The sequence below is a fragment of the Crocodylus porosus genome, unplaced genomic scaffold (genome assembly GCF_001723895.1).
Source record: "Crocodylus porosus isolate Cpor-Errol unplaced genomic scaffold, CroPor_comp1, whole genome shotgun sequence".
NCBI classification, from domain to species: Eukaryota; Metazoa; Chordata; order Crocodylia; family Crocodylidae; genus Crocodylus; species Crocodylus porosus.
Window position 1 is genome coordinate 11,444,702 of NW_017728912.1, and position 14,084 is coordinate 11,458,785.

Below are 14,084 nucleotides of genomic sequence, written 5' to 3' on the forward strand. Positions count from 1 at the left end.
ACCCTGGGGGTCTTTAAGAGGAGGTTGGATGAACACCTTGCTGGGGTTGTTTGACCCCAGTAATCTTTCCTGCCATGGCAGGGGGTCGGACTAGATGATTTACTCAGGTTCCTTCTGCCACTAGAAACGATGAAACTGCGGCCTCACTGATGCCGAGTACAATGGGAGAATGACATCCAGGGATTTGTTTGAGAAGCATCTACGGATGCAAGCCAGGGTTTTGCTTGCTTTATTAGCTGTGGTGTCACATTGAAGGCTCACGTTCATCTTGTGGTTAATCATGACCCCCAAGTCCCTTTCATCTGTAGTGCTAGTCAGCGTAGCACTGCCAAGCCTATAGACATGCTGCAGGTTTTTCCTACCAAGGTGGAGAAGCTTGCATTTTTCAGTGTTAAACACCATCAGGTTCTCATCTGCCCATTACATGAGCCTGTCAAGGTCAGCCTGGATTATCCTGCTGTCCTCAGGTGTGGATGCTTTACCCCAAAGTTTGGTATCATCGGCAAACTTGGCCAGTCCGCTTCTGATTCCAATGTCCACATTATTAATGAAGTTGTTGAACAATATGGGTCCAAGGACAGAGCCTTGAGGGACCCCACTGGTCACAGGGCACCATGACGATTGACTTCTGTCAACCACCACCCTCTGGGTCTGACCACGGCACCAATTTCCCAGCCAGAGGATCATGGTGGAACCGAGGCCACAGTTGGCCAGTTTTGCCAAAAGTTGATCATAGGATACCAGATCGAAGGCTTTTTTAAAGTCGAGATATATGACATCAATCTCTTCCCCCTTGTCCAGGTGATAAGTCGTCTGGTCATAAAAGGAAATGAGGTTAAGCACAACCTACCTGCAACAAACCCATGCTAGCTATCCCTCAGGATGTTGCCAATGCTTTTTGATAATCTTTTCTAAGACCTTCCCTGGGATAGAGGTCAAGTTGATGGGCTTATAGTTAGCCAGATCCACTTTCCTCCCTTTCTTGAAGATAGGCACTACATTGGCCTTCTTCTAATCATCGGGCACTTCACCCGAGCCCCAGGAGGTCTCAAAGATCAGTTCCAGGGGCTGAGCTATGATGCAGGCCAACTCCTTGAGTACTCTGGGGTGCAAATTGTCAGGGCCGGCTGACTTGAAGGTGTCCAGCCTCTCAAAGTGTTTCTTCACGAGGTCAGCATTGATGGAGGGCAAGGAACCACCCTCACTCAGGCATCCCTGTCCCGTAATGGGTAGGGGTGTCCCATGGGACTTGTGAAAGACCAATGCAAAGTACCAATTTAGTGAGTTGGCTTTTTTCTGGGCATTGGTCACCAGTTCTCCCTTCTGGTTTAGCAGGGATGGAATGTTGCCCTTGCTTTTCCTCCGGCTCCCCACATATCTAAAAAAGGACTGTTTATTGTCCTTGATACTTGTAGCCAGCTGGAGTTCCATTCCAACCTTGGCTTTCCTGGTTTGCTCCCTGCAGGTTTGAACCAATGCAGTATATTTCTCCTTGGAGGTGGATCCCATCCTCTGTCCTTTGTAGGTCTGTCTTTTTAGATGCAGGAGGACCACTAGTTCCTTGCTGAGCCAAGGGGCTGCTGTGCCCTCTTGCTGCTTTTCCTCCAGATGTTAAGGTCTCTGTTAGAGCAAGACCTCCAGTTTACTCTTTTCTCACTGAAATTTCTGCAAAATACGGCACTGCTCTTAAAATATATGTGATGCAAAGCATAATCTGGTAGTGATTTAAACAGTAATTCTGTCTGATTAGTCATTACTATGTGCCAGGTTTAAACCTTATTACAGCAAATGATTCACATTCAGTCAAGAAAAGTATGGAGTCAAACCGAGGAATTCTTATCTCATCCTGAATAATGGCTGTTTAATTTATTTTGTTTCATTTGCGTTGAACTTTCAAGTTCTCTTACTGTAGCACCAACATGGTCGGTTTTGGGAGAAATCATCATAGATTACTATTTAATTAAATTTAGAAAAAAATTGAACTCTATCTCTTAATATTACAATTATATAAACTTTATTTTCAGAAAACTTAAAATTCGCAGGAAAATTGGCTTGATAATGTCACTTTTTAAATATGACAGGAGAAATTCAGTGTTCTAATTTCAAATTACTTTGGAAGGAAGTAGGTTTTACTCAGGAAAGGAGCCCTATTAACTAAGATGGGATAACTAATGTGAGTGGACACTACTTACATAAGTAATTACAGCAGTAGGTCTTGGTTAACTATATTTTGTTATTACTGGCAAGAATATCTTTCTTTTTTTTTGGAGAGGGAGGATTGGTAGTCTAATATGTCCAGTTAGGTGAATCTAGATGATCAACTTTTTCATTTGTGATAATAAATAATCATTGGCAGTTTAATGTAATAAAAATAAAATGTGAATTAACTTTACAGCAATTCCTTAAATTGGAGTAAACTGGAGTACAGATAATTTTACTATTTACTCCAATTCCACTTTCCATTTAATGTGCTTTAACTAACCCACTTCAAATTCCTCATTTTTTAAATTCGACTTAACTTTCCTGAATGAATTTTTTTTAAAGTGACAGTAATGGTTATGATTATTAAGAGAGAGGTGTGCCTGTACACTCACATTTGTTAGAGGTAAATGCACTGACAAATTCTACACTTCTTGCATGTTTCCATGTTGATGGAATTCAAATTTCATCTGATAGTATGCATTGATGCGCTCTTCATTTCTGTCTGTAGCCTTGGTGTTAATTTTTTGTTCAGAAGTAGCGTTTGATTTTTTTCAAACTTTGCAATCCAGCATGGGGTAATTAAAGAAGTCACAAACTATCAATAAATATTAGCATACCTACTGCCTAAGAGATAATTACAGTTTGTTAGGGATGTTCAGTATATTGAAGAGGCGCTATCTTGTTGGAAACACATATTTAATTATCATTAAACACTTTGCAGGTTCATGAGATCTTTGAATGTCAGGAATGTGACAAGAAATTTATATCAGCTAACCAGCTAAAACGCCATATGATAACCCATTCAGGTAAAACTCTTTAATTGTTTTCAGTATGTTGTAATTGGTCCCTGAGGTATTACCTAGATTATTTTCTAAGAAAAGGTTTGTTGAATACCACTGTGTTTTGAGGCTGTTTCAGTCAAGTCTGTCCCACCTGCCCACTCCCTATAAAATCATTTAAATAATGCCTTTTACCCCAGTAGAATATCCATATTTAACAGTGCAGTCTCCTGCTCCTTGAAACTTCTTGAAGCTGCCTTTTTATAATAGCGTGGATGGGAAAGTTCAGTTCCATGGGGAAAAATTAGATTGCTACTTGTTTTGTGGAGGAGAGTAGGTGATTAGTGGCTGAAATTTCATGTTGAACAGAAAGGGAATGAAACCAGTGATCAGAAATGCCGAGTGACTCAATGGTTTCATGAACGTTGTCCTGTCAAATACATTAAAGTTTAAAAAATGCAGGCTTTCACAACTGCAGAGACTTCTAATTTATTTCTTTTCTTGATATCAGCCCACACTGAAGACGCATTAACTTTATTACAGCAGCTTGTAGCTTAGTTTTGACACATTTTGAATGAGAATACAGGGCTTATGCAGTTAAGTTGCAGTCACCAGTTGAAGAATAAAGGCTTTTTCATAGGGACTTTAGGTTTTGGAAGCTAATATGATAGGTATATTGTTAATTAAGTTTTAAAACATTTAAACTGTCATGCCCTCTTTCACATCTGTAATCTGGAAACAGGCTTTTCCTCTTTGAAGTCATTCTCTTTTGATTTAAGCTAATTAATCAGAATTTAGTTTTAGCAATGATTATTGCAAAGAATGTGCCAATTTCTTGAGATGCACCATGGCTCATCTTTTATGAAGTGACTTAACTGTCTAACATAAAGGGCATTAGATGTCTTTCTAATTGGTTTAATCTTAATTGGGTTGACTTAATTGCAAAAATCTCTCTGAGGAGATGACTGTCTTTGCCTTTCATCTTCTCCCCCTGTACAAACAGGAGATTAAATGTCCCCCACTCATTTTCTGCAGAAAAACGCCCCTACACCTGCGAGGTTTGCAATAAGTCCTTCAAACGACTTGATCAAGTGACTGCACACAAAATAATACACAGTGAAGATAAACCTTATAAATGCAAGCTTTGTGGAAAGGGATTTGCCCACAGAAATGTTTACAAGAATCACAAGAAGGTAAAGCACTCTGCTGTTGTTGTTTACAGGTCTGCCAGCCTCAGATTTGCAGCTATTTTCCTTTTAAATGGTTGATCATTAAGCTCTGGCATGCTTATAAACATAAGATTAAAGTATTGGCAAATGTATTTTCTAGTGTTTTTTGTTATAACCAAGATCTCAAGATAACTGAGTTTTCGTAAAAAAAATAAAATAAAATACACACAAACCAAAACAGTGTTTCTTTGCTAACGAGCATTGGCTAAATCCTTTATTTGATTTTTCTGTTTTGATTTTTGTTATCGGGTCAAATTTTTATCTAATTTAAAATGGCCTCAGTCTTAGGTAAAAAAAAAAAACCAGAGACAACATTTGAACAATATTATCAGTATTGCTCTTGCAGTCATTCTTAATCATTGTACCTATCACATGGTGCTTTCCAACAATACCATATTTGCATTTTGTCGTGTTAAATAACACATTACTACAACATCGGAAAAAACATTACCCTGAGAATGTGCCCATGGAGGGACGCTCTACTTATGTTGATTTAAGCTCAGTCTGCTTAGCCTAATTTCTCTAATGCCTGTCATTACTTTTAACCCTAGGTTCCATTTTCAATGACACCCATGACTGCTGTTTCAGAATTATAAGACTGTAAAAAATTATCTAGCTGGTTTCCTACCCAGTCTTTGGAACCCTTTGCTCTTTCTCCCCTTCCCTTTGATGAAATTGATATACTCTTACTTACATGTTTTTCACAGTTTGGCTCATGTTATATGCCATTCAGGAATTTGGCACAGGATCTTTGCACTATCTCTTATACTTTCAGCCATAAATCATATGAAAGTAATAATAATACCTCTTGCAGGATGAAGCAGTGATAACTGTTCTAAAACAGACAGCATACAGAAGCCTGTTGAATGAGTAGACTAATTTTCATACACATTATGATCATAGCTTACATATTAAACTTCATTTTAAAAAGGGCCCGACAAAGTGGTGGTGAATCCTGCAGAATGGATGCAGTTCTATAAAAGGACCTGAAATACAATTCAGGCAATTGCTTCTGTATCTTAACGTAACAGGTTTCTAGGTTCTAAGTATTTTTGTTATGATAACCTGCATGTGATGGCCTATAAGGAATCAGAACTTCAGAATCAAGAATAGCGAATGATGTTTTTTTGCCTAATTTTGCAACTATTACTTGCACCAGTGGCACTATTCATATCAGCAAAAATTGCATGAGAAAAATTTCACAGAACTGACCCTTTTATTTAATAAAAAATATGTAGTCTATTTGCTAAAAAAAATTTACTAAGACTTTAATTATCTGGTAAATACGCTGTTTATTTTTGTCATGGATATTCTTGCTATGTGTGGGAGTAATTGCTTCTTGAGCGTGTATGCAAGTAATGCAGATGTATTTGTCCAGTTGGATAAAGAAAGTGTAGAGAGAAACAAAATATACATATTTTCTTTACATTTAGTTACAGATTTGACAGAGAGCCTTTACGTATCTCTTCAGTCTAAGTGACATACTTTTCTTACTGAGTAAATCTCAGTGGCATATTTGAAAATTGAACAGAGTGTACAGCATACACTAAATATGCGATCTAGAATATTGTTATTACTGTGGTTCAAGGAAGACTATACTTGTAAGAGCTTAACCACTGATTCTCAGCTAGGGTGCTATGGTACCTTAGGGTGCCATGAGATTTTCGAAGAGATGAATGAGATGTGAGGAAATAAGCAGATAAGCACAGTTGCAGGCTTGTCCCTGGCTGGCCAGTCCTCCATCTTCACTGCCTGACATGTGTAAGGAGGTAAACACTGCAATATATAAGTTAATTGTTGGAATTAGGCGCCACTCAATTCACAGAAGTTACAGAGAGGTGCCTTGAGTCTCAGGAGCAATGCCTCAAACCCAAAAGAGGTTGAGAGCCACTGAATTAAATGGTTCAGTATTTTGATGACAACAAAATCTTCCCAGTAAGACAGAAATGTAAAATTTCATAGTGTCTCACCTAATCTCTTATTTAGCTTATGCTTTGTGTTAATGTTTATGGCTTTATCCTTTTCTTTTAAATCTCTGTGCCCCTTATTTTAATTCTTCTGTATTGTGTAGTCCAATGCAGATATACTATACATATTTTGTTTTCTTTTGGGGGAGGTAAATCTTGGGACTTGAATGAGTTGACAGTGTTCTGCTACAATGAAGCAATGTGGCTGTAAATCTGTAGTAAGAATAATATGTGCTTTAGTTAAAACAGATAAATCAGCAATATTTAGCAGAAGACGTGATATCAAATTTGATGCTTTCAAATCTGAAAATCTTCTTTGGCTTTTACAGCCAGCTAGCATTATAGTACATATTTTTATTTATAATAAGAAACAGGATATACATTTTGTACCTTCTTTGAATTTTACATCCATCATTTAGATGGAGATATATATTTTTATATGAGGATTCTTATCCTGGTTATATATCAGAACAAAAAAAAAAACCCTTAGCTTCCACAGCCTGTTTGCTTTTAATCATTTCTCAAGTTTTGGGGAATGCTGCATACTGTGCAGGCTAAGGCTAACGTTTTCAAAGAGTCAAAGAGAATTAGATATCCAATTCTCTGGGAAAGGTAATGGGAGTAAGGCAGTTCATTCACTGTGGTGACTAAATACTGCTTTTAAATGAAGTAGGTAGTCATAGAATATAAAGTCTTTTCATGAAAGAGGTGGACAGCAAATGTAGAGATAATAATAAAAATAGTATTGGACCAGTGCTAGAGACAAAACATTTACCTTTCATTAGGGTAGGTCAGATTTTATGAAAGTGCATCTTTGCAGACAAATACTGATGTATATTATTTTTTTATACACTGAGTACAAAGGAAGGGCTTACCTTTTTTTCCCCCTCAATTGTTCACGTACTAGATTGGCTCTGGAATAAAGTCTGAGGAGACGAGAACAACGAGCAGTAACAGATAAGTGGACAAAATATTCAGAAGGGCTTAGAGCAGTGACTCTCAGCCAAGATGCCATGGTTCACAACATAAACCCAGAGATTTTAAATAGGAATTCATAATGTTGAGAACATTGTGACCTGTTATTGTCTTTGAGTTCTTTGCAATAGAGGAAATTGCTCTATTATTTTTCAGTAGTCAAAAAACAAATGAAGTCTAGGAGCTGACAGTTTCTGAGGGGTGCCTTGAGCCTAAAAAAGTTGAGAACATGCGTCTTAGAGCTAATCAAGTGATCTTCATTCATGGAAAACGTGTGGTTGTAATGAGTACACTCTTTCAGGAGTTCCTTTGGGATGGGCAGCTTTAATTTGGCACTGAATCCACCAGAGCCATCCTAGTAAAGGGTGAGAGAAGGCTATTTTGGAGTAGTCCCAGTTTCTTTGGTCATATCAGCCATCAAATGAAGTACTTTTTGCAACTATATTGGCCAGCTGCAATCCCCTGACATAGTCAGAGTTGTTAGGTACCTTGTGGGGTGACAAAATCACTTTATTTAGGGTTTCCAGTACAAGGTCTCTTGTGCCAGAAAAGGTTCTGGGTTAATGTAGTCTATAGTGTGTTTATTTCTGTAAGTCCATTCAGAACATTGAAAAAGTAATTAGTAGGTGCCTAATATAAAGTTTATTGATTTCTATTAGGGAAAATTACTTTCAAGCATCAGAGATAATATGAAGATAATTATATTTTAGAGAAATAACTAGCCATGTGCGTTTTAATGTATAATATTGATAATTGGTTTTGTATTCTTCACAGTGAGCCCTTAGGCAGTTGGAAATTGGTCTCTTTATTTTTAATATTTTACAGTTCAGCCCTATTTGTGCTTCCAACAGTGCAAGTTACAGTATATATGAGGCACAAATGATGTAATTCAAATCTGCTGTAGAGGACACAGCAATAAAAATATCCGTTATCATGCCATCCTCAATTGCTGGAGCTGCAGTAACAGAAAAGTGCTTGTAGACTTTCCCAATTTTTAATGCATCTTTTCTGTGCTTTCCTGGATCAAATGTGTTTAACACATTTCAAGAAGCAGCCTAGGACTGACTTTATATAAAGAAGCATTAATTATGGGGAAGAAGAGCAAACCCCATCTAAGGCTTTGGTTCAGTAACCTAGCATTAAGCATGCGTGCAGGCCCCCTGAAGTCAATGAACCTGCTCATGTTGATAGTGTTAGGGAGTCACTTAATATTTCAGGCTGATTCAGGTTAAAAAACAACTAAATGTAGCTAAATATAGCTTCAACAGTAGTTCAAGATGTGTGTGGAGGGGAACCAGGGAAGAGAACGAGTAACCCAGATGGAGGCCTGTTTTAGATGGTTCCATACTTAAGAGCAGCTGTAATCTCTTCTCTTACTTTCGAATTTGGGGCATCCCACTGGTTTATGTGCCCTAAAGCTGGGAAAAGAATGGAATATTTAACAACGATTGAACAGTTCTATTACTTTTCCTTGCTGCATGCATATAAATCATGCCTTTTTTTAAATAAAAAAAAAAGTTTAATGTGCATGATATACAATTTATTGTATATAGTGTACCATTATACAATATATGTGTATGATTTGGTATCGTACAATAGGGTGCAATTTTGTAACACCATTCAATAGCCATGTTGGCCGCACTTGAAAATTGCATGCGAGTACTTGTATTAAGCTTGTTTTGCAATTTGGAGTCTCATACCATAAAACAAATGTGAGGAGCTTGTAGTGATAACAGTGTCATCTGAAGGAGTACACACACATCTATCACATGCTGGAGAGGTGTAGAAATATATTAGGGTTTCTGTATTTTAGACCGTGGCAGACAAGGGGCTCTTAGTGTTTAGAGATAATAAACCTAATGAGTATTTCAGACTAGGGCATTCTGAAATAAAAGGAGTGAATATTGCGCTCGTGAAAGGTGCCAGATTGACAGACCTGGAGACTGAACCCTTCTATTTATCCACAGAACAGGTACAGCACAGACAGCAGCACTGCAAGCTTCCCCACAGTGTTTCATCAATATGTCTCAACCCTGTTCTGGAGGAACCACCTATTGAGGTGAGAAGGTAGTTCAGTCTCTTCATGCCCAGTCAATCCTTGGCCTCTCTGATGAGATTGCCAATAAGAGTGTTGAGTAATGCTAATGTGATGGGAAGAGCTAGGAGTTAGACTGGACAGTCTTTTTATTTTATATAACTGTTTTGGAAGTGCTGCAGTGGGACGTTCTGCTGTATGTGACTTAGGCTGGGTTTGAACTATTGCCATAGAAGTGAAACCTCTTTACCCTGTTTTCAGTAAGCACTTTCTATGAGCCATCCAGTCATAAGCCACCTTCTCAAAAATATCTCCATGCATATCCAAATGCATAGTTAAAAAATGACAAAGCTTTATTTTTGTATTTTAATAATAAGGACAGGAATGGTTAAAAGAATGAATATCTATGAATGAAAAAGCATCATGCCCTTTACATTTCTAATCATTGCTCTGGCTGTAGGTTTTGTAACCCACTATTGATGACTCTTAGAGTCATGAAGACGCTAACATTTTTGTATTACTATCTATTAAGGGGACACTAAAAATCAATATGAAAGTGTGACCCAAAAATGCTAGCGACGATTATAAATAATTTTGCTGACTTTTGGCAGAAGAGCTATGACTATCCCATTGCATTGTGGATTTGTTTCTGCCATAAAGAGATAGACTGTGCACTTGTGTACCATATTAATGCTTCCTGTTAGGCTACGAGATTGACCTTTTAATATCCATAATTTTGTTTTTAACCACAAACCCTGCATATTATAAAATACTTCCTGTCACTCCCCTTTCCCTCAGGGCATGATGGCTTTCAATCAAGGTCCTTGTGAATTAAATAAAGTATTCTGATACTGATTCTTTAAAACTTCCCTGTCTTTGAAAATTATAGGAAATTAGGTAGATAACATATTGTATGCATTTATTTAGTGGCTCTAATAAGGTAGTCCTTGATTAAAATAGAGGAGAGGGGAAGTGGTTTGAAATTTACACAAGTAGGGTAAAGCTGGTTCTTTCACAAGCTCCAGAGATCCACTTCAACAGCTGTGAAGTTTGTTTACAAGATTCAGCCAAGCTTAGCTTTTTGTCTTGCTTATGGCTTTGATGAGGCTATTTTAGGTCTGGTTAATATGTAGTTATGTAAGTGAGGATCTTCAATATCAATTCTTTTGCCTCCTGTTTCAGATTAGCAAACAAGGCTGAAACAAAAGGGTGGGGAATAGATTCTAGATCTGAGAGATTTTATTTGCCATATTTTAAATTAGTGTCTTGGGAATTAGCAGATCATCAGTTTGCTAAAAATGGCCTGGAATTAGCTTTAAAAATGATTTTTTTATGCATGCACTTAATTTGAGATCCTTAAATTTCAGGATTTGGTGAAATGTGATGAAGCTTAGTTTGTAGTTTTCCTTCAAAATATGATTATTTTCCTTGCACATGTACCCCTACCCAATATAACAAGTCCAAGTACCTGTTTTGTACATTTATTTAATAGCAGCTGGGTTAGTTTGTGAGGTTTCACATAAATACAGGATTTTTTTAAGTCTCATCACTTTGTATGCTAATTGCTATTGGTATTCTTTCTGAACTCATCCCTAATTAATTTCCTTTATTCTTCCCTGTGACACATCTGCAGACCCACTCTGAAGAGAGACCATTCCAGTGTGAAGAGTGCAAAGCTTTGTTTCGAACTCCATTCTCTCTGCAGAGACACCTACTAATACATAACAGTAAGTACTAATTCAGAGGGGTAACAAGTCAGATGTCAGTTTATATCTCTGACTTGTAACTTGAGAGGTAATGCAGTGCTGAGCAATGCAAATTTGAAGTGAATTTTCTTTGTCTTTCTTCCTCTTAGGTTCTTGGTTGAACTAAACTATATTGCAGTAATTCTGAGTTTCATTTTTCAATCTATGAGAATTAGGAAATTTAGACCTAAGTCCAAAAGTTTGCCAATAGACTGGTCCTGTTTTAATACCACAGAGGATATTGTATGTACGCGGCAGGTTTTCCAGTAGTTGTGATGATGTGGCTGATGGGACCAACTTTTATATAATCTGGAGATATAGGAGGCAAGCTTTTGGGCTAGGGACAAAAATTACACATAAACCAGTATGAGTTATTGGAAACCAGTTCAAATCTGTAACACAACAGAAGTTCAGTGCATATAAACTGCTTTAAAATGACCCAAACTGGTTTAATATAAACTTGGATGGATGTAGTATCAGACTTAACTGATTTAGGTTAATTTGGTTTATTCGACTTCTGTCCTGGATCCCCTCCAAATTCAAGGTAACTTGCAGCCCCTGAGCATCCCAGGATGCTTTGGATCTGCCCTGCAAACTGCACCTCATAGGATGGATAGGCTAGCCTTGGCCCAAACTGTCTGCTCCAGCCAAGCAAGGAGGCATGCCATAGCACCCCCACCAGATTCTTGCCAGGGCCACTGAAGGGTTGTGGCTGCATTTCCAGAATCAAAAGTGAATGTCTGTTCCTGCTTATTTGTCCAATCTATGCAGCTTTAACTAAACTTCAAAGATTGAATTGATTCAGCCTTGGGCTTTTTGACTATCTCTACTTAGCCTATTTGTTCAAGTGCCCTTCCACAGGTCTGCAAATAAAGCCAATTGCTTTATTAAGCCTAAAAGCTTGTCTGTTCCTTTTCTCTCTTTTCCCTAGCCTTAAAGGATATTATCTCAGCTCTCAAATATTACCTGATTAACTCTGAGAGATGCAAGATTTGGTATTTTCTGTATTAACTAGCACTAATATCCGTATTTTATGTGTGGGTAATTGTGGCAGAGAGAAGTAAATGACTTGCTCTGGTCACACAAGAAAGGCATCTGAAGTGTTCCCTTCTAAGTCAAAGCCCCAAACATTAGCCACAAAACAGACCTGTCTATCAGCAACACATGTGCCAGCAGACTGAAGGAATGTCTAGGCCCCACTGGGCCAAGGAGGTATTGTTATGGACCTCTAGCAAGTCATCTTAGTTATTATGAATAAATTAGCTATACTTCAAGGTTTTGGGTTTCGTGATGCGATGAATAGTATTTAATTATCCACAGAAGTCTACATTTTAATATATATTTTAAATAAATTAAGAAACTGTGCATGTTAAATTGTTCAAGTAAGCAAATTTAAACAATTTAGAAATGATTGTAACCCTAAACTCACCATAGCTTTGAAGATTATACTGTGGTTGGGTAAAAAAACTTTAATTTTATTTTACCTGATACACCAATCTTTAGTGTAAAGTATATTAGAGAAGTGATTGGCACTGGATAGTTTTAATCAGGTTTTCAAAGTTGCCATGATCTGTTGTTTTGGTGAAAACTAAATTTTGTAGAATCATTTTTATTTCTGATGACTAAATCAGAGTGCTGAAAAATCTCATTCAATTTACTCACATGGAGAGGAGCCCATTTTTAAAGCTAATTATGTTCTGATCCAATGAAGCCACTGATTTTCATGCATATTGGATCTGGCCCATAGTTGTAAAAGTTCTCCTTTCCTTTCTTTTCCAAGTATCCAAAACCTGTTACTAGACCAGAAGTTTTACAGTTGCTCCCACACCTCCTCCTCATCATCTTTGTATAATTCTTTATAAAAAAGGTGCTGCTAGGCCAATACCAAAGTGAAAAGCATCACTATCATGTAAGAAATAATAAATACAAGACTGACCAAAACGAGGGGCTTCTGTTGCTTGTGTTCCAGGTAAAGGGCATTAGAACTCTTCCCACTCTGACCTCACCCTGAAATTGACAGGCTCCATTACTATGATAATGAGTCTACTGTTTATTTAATAACTCACAAACAACACATGCCACGTCAGGATGATAGTTCCCCTTTCAAAATTGCGCTTTACCTGCTGTTTCCAAGAAAGAAAGAAAAAAAACAAATAGCCTTCTAATGTCTTTGGCCATGTTTATAGTGCTGTGTCATGGAGCAGAAATTGAGGGAAACCGCTTCCCCACTGACTATGAATTCTGGAAAGCATGGGAAATCCAGAGTTAAGGTGTATCATCCATTATAAAGTCTTTCTGTAATCAGTATCTCAAGTTGCATGTAGAGTTGTTATTCTGTAGAGCACCTTACTTTTAAAATATTGTACATATTCTGCTTAAATTTCATAAAATAATGTTAAATTAGTTCAAAAGTGGACCACTTCAAAGGAGGATTTACTCTGAATTGTAGATCTATGAAAAAGTATCAGGGGGTTGATTTCTGTGTTTTTTATAGATTACCTATTAAATATGTTTACTTAGCAAGTAACTAGGCTTTTTTTTCCTTTTGGCAGTTTAGCCAACTAAATCTGTAATCCGAAAATTATGCTGAGTTCTTTCTTCCTGATGTGTCATTGTCAGTAATACTAGGCTCTGCATGCCAGTTGATGTATCAGTTCCATTCCTCTGGCAGCTTTTCATTGATGTACTTTGTTAGAGCAAAATAACTTTGGTGCACACAAAAGAAAATATAATTCTGACCATACTTTTTAGTTGCCTTGTCTCTTTGCGGCTAACAGAATTAAAAAAAAATCTAAATACTTCAGTCACTAAAACAAGCAACTAAGACTCTGAATATGTACGTATATATACACACATACAGACGAATATATTTATTAAGTAAGAAGTCAGTATTTTTTATGATTCATCACTGGAAGGTTTTTAAAGCAATTTGGATTACATTAGATTAATTTAGGGATCTTGTCTAATTTTGTCTAACTAAACTAAAATGTCCTCTTGAGTTCTCTTCCAGCTGTTTTTCCATGTTTGTGCTTATAACATGTAATTCCTGTGCAAACTATTTTTGCACCAAAGATTGCATGTGTTCCATTTTTTGTTCTGGATGCCATTATAGGTATTCCACATATTAACTGTAATACTATTAATTCAGGTCA

At 37.2% G+C, this 14,084-nt stretch overlaps 1 protein-coding gene across 3 annotated transcripts in view; it reads left to right on the forward strand.

Annotated features, from left to right (window-relative positions):
• The window catches only part of PRDM5 (PR/SET domain 5), a 160,651-nt gene that overhangs the window by 75,931 nt on the left and 70,636 nt on the right, over nucleotides 1-14,084 (forward strand). For 2 of the 3 annotated variants that reach the window (XM_019534032.1, XM_019534034.1), the window contains exons 9-11: nucleotides 2,924-3,008; nucleotides 4,017-4,174; nucleotides 10,821-10,914. In XM_019534032.1, the coding sequence (XP_019389577.1) occupies nucleotides 2,924-3,008; nucleotides 4,017-4,174; nucleotides 10,821-10,914 (337 nt within the window). Of the gene's footprint in view, nucleotides 1-2,923; nucleotides 3,009-4,016; nucleotides 4,175-9,119; nucleotides 9,212-10,820; nucleotides 10,915-14,084 lie in introns of all 3 variants that reach the window. The other variant, XM_019534033.1, reaches the window with a different exon arrangement.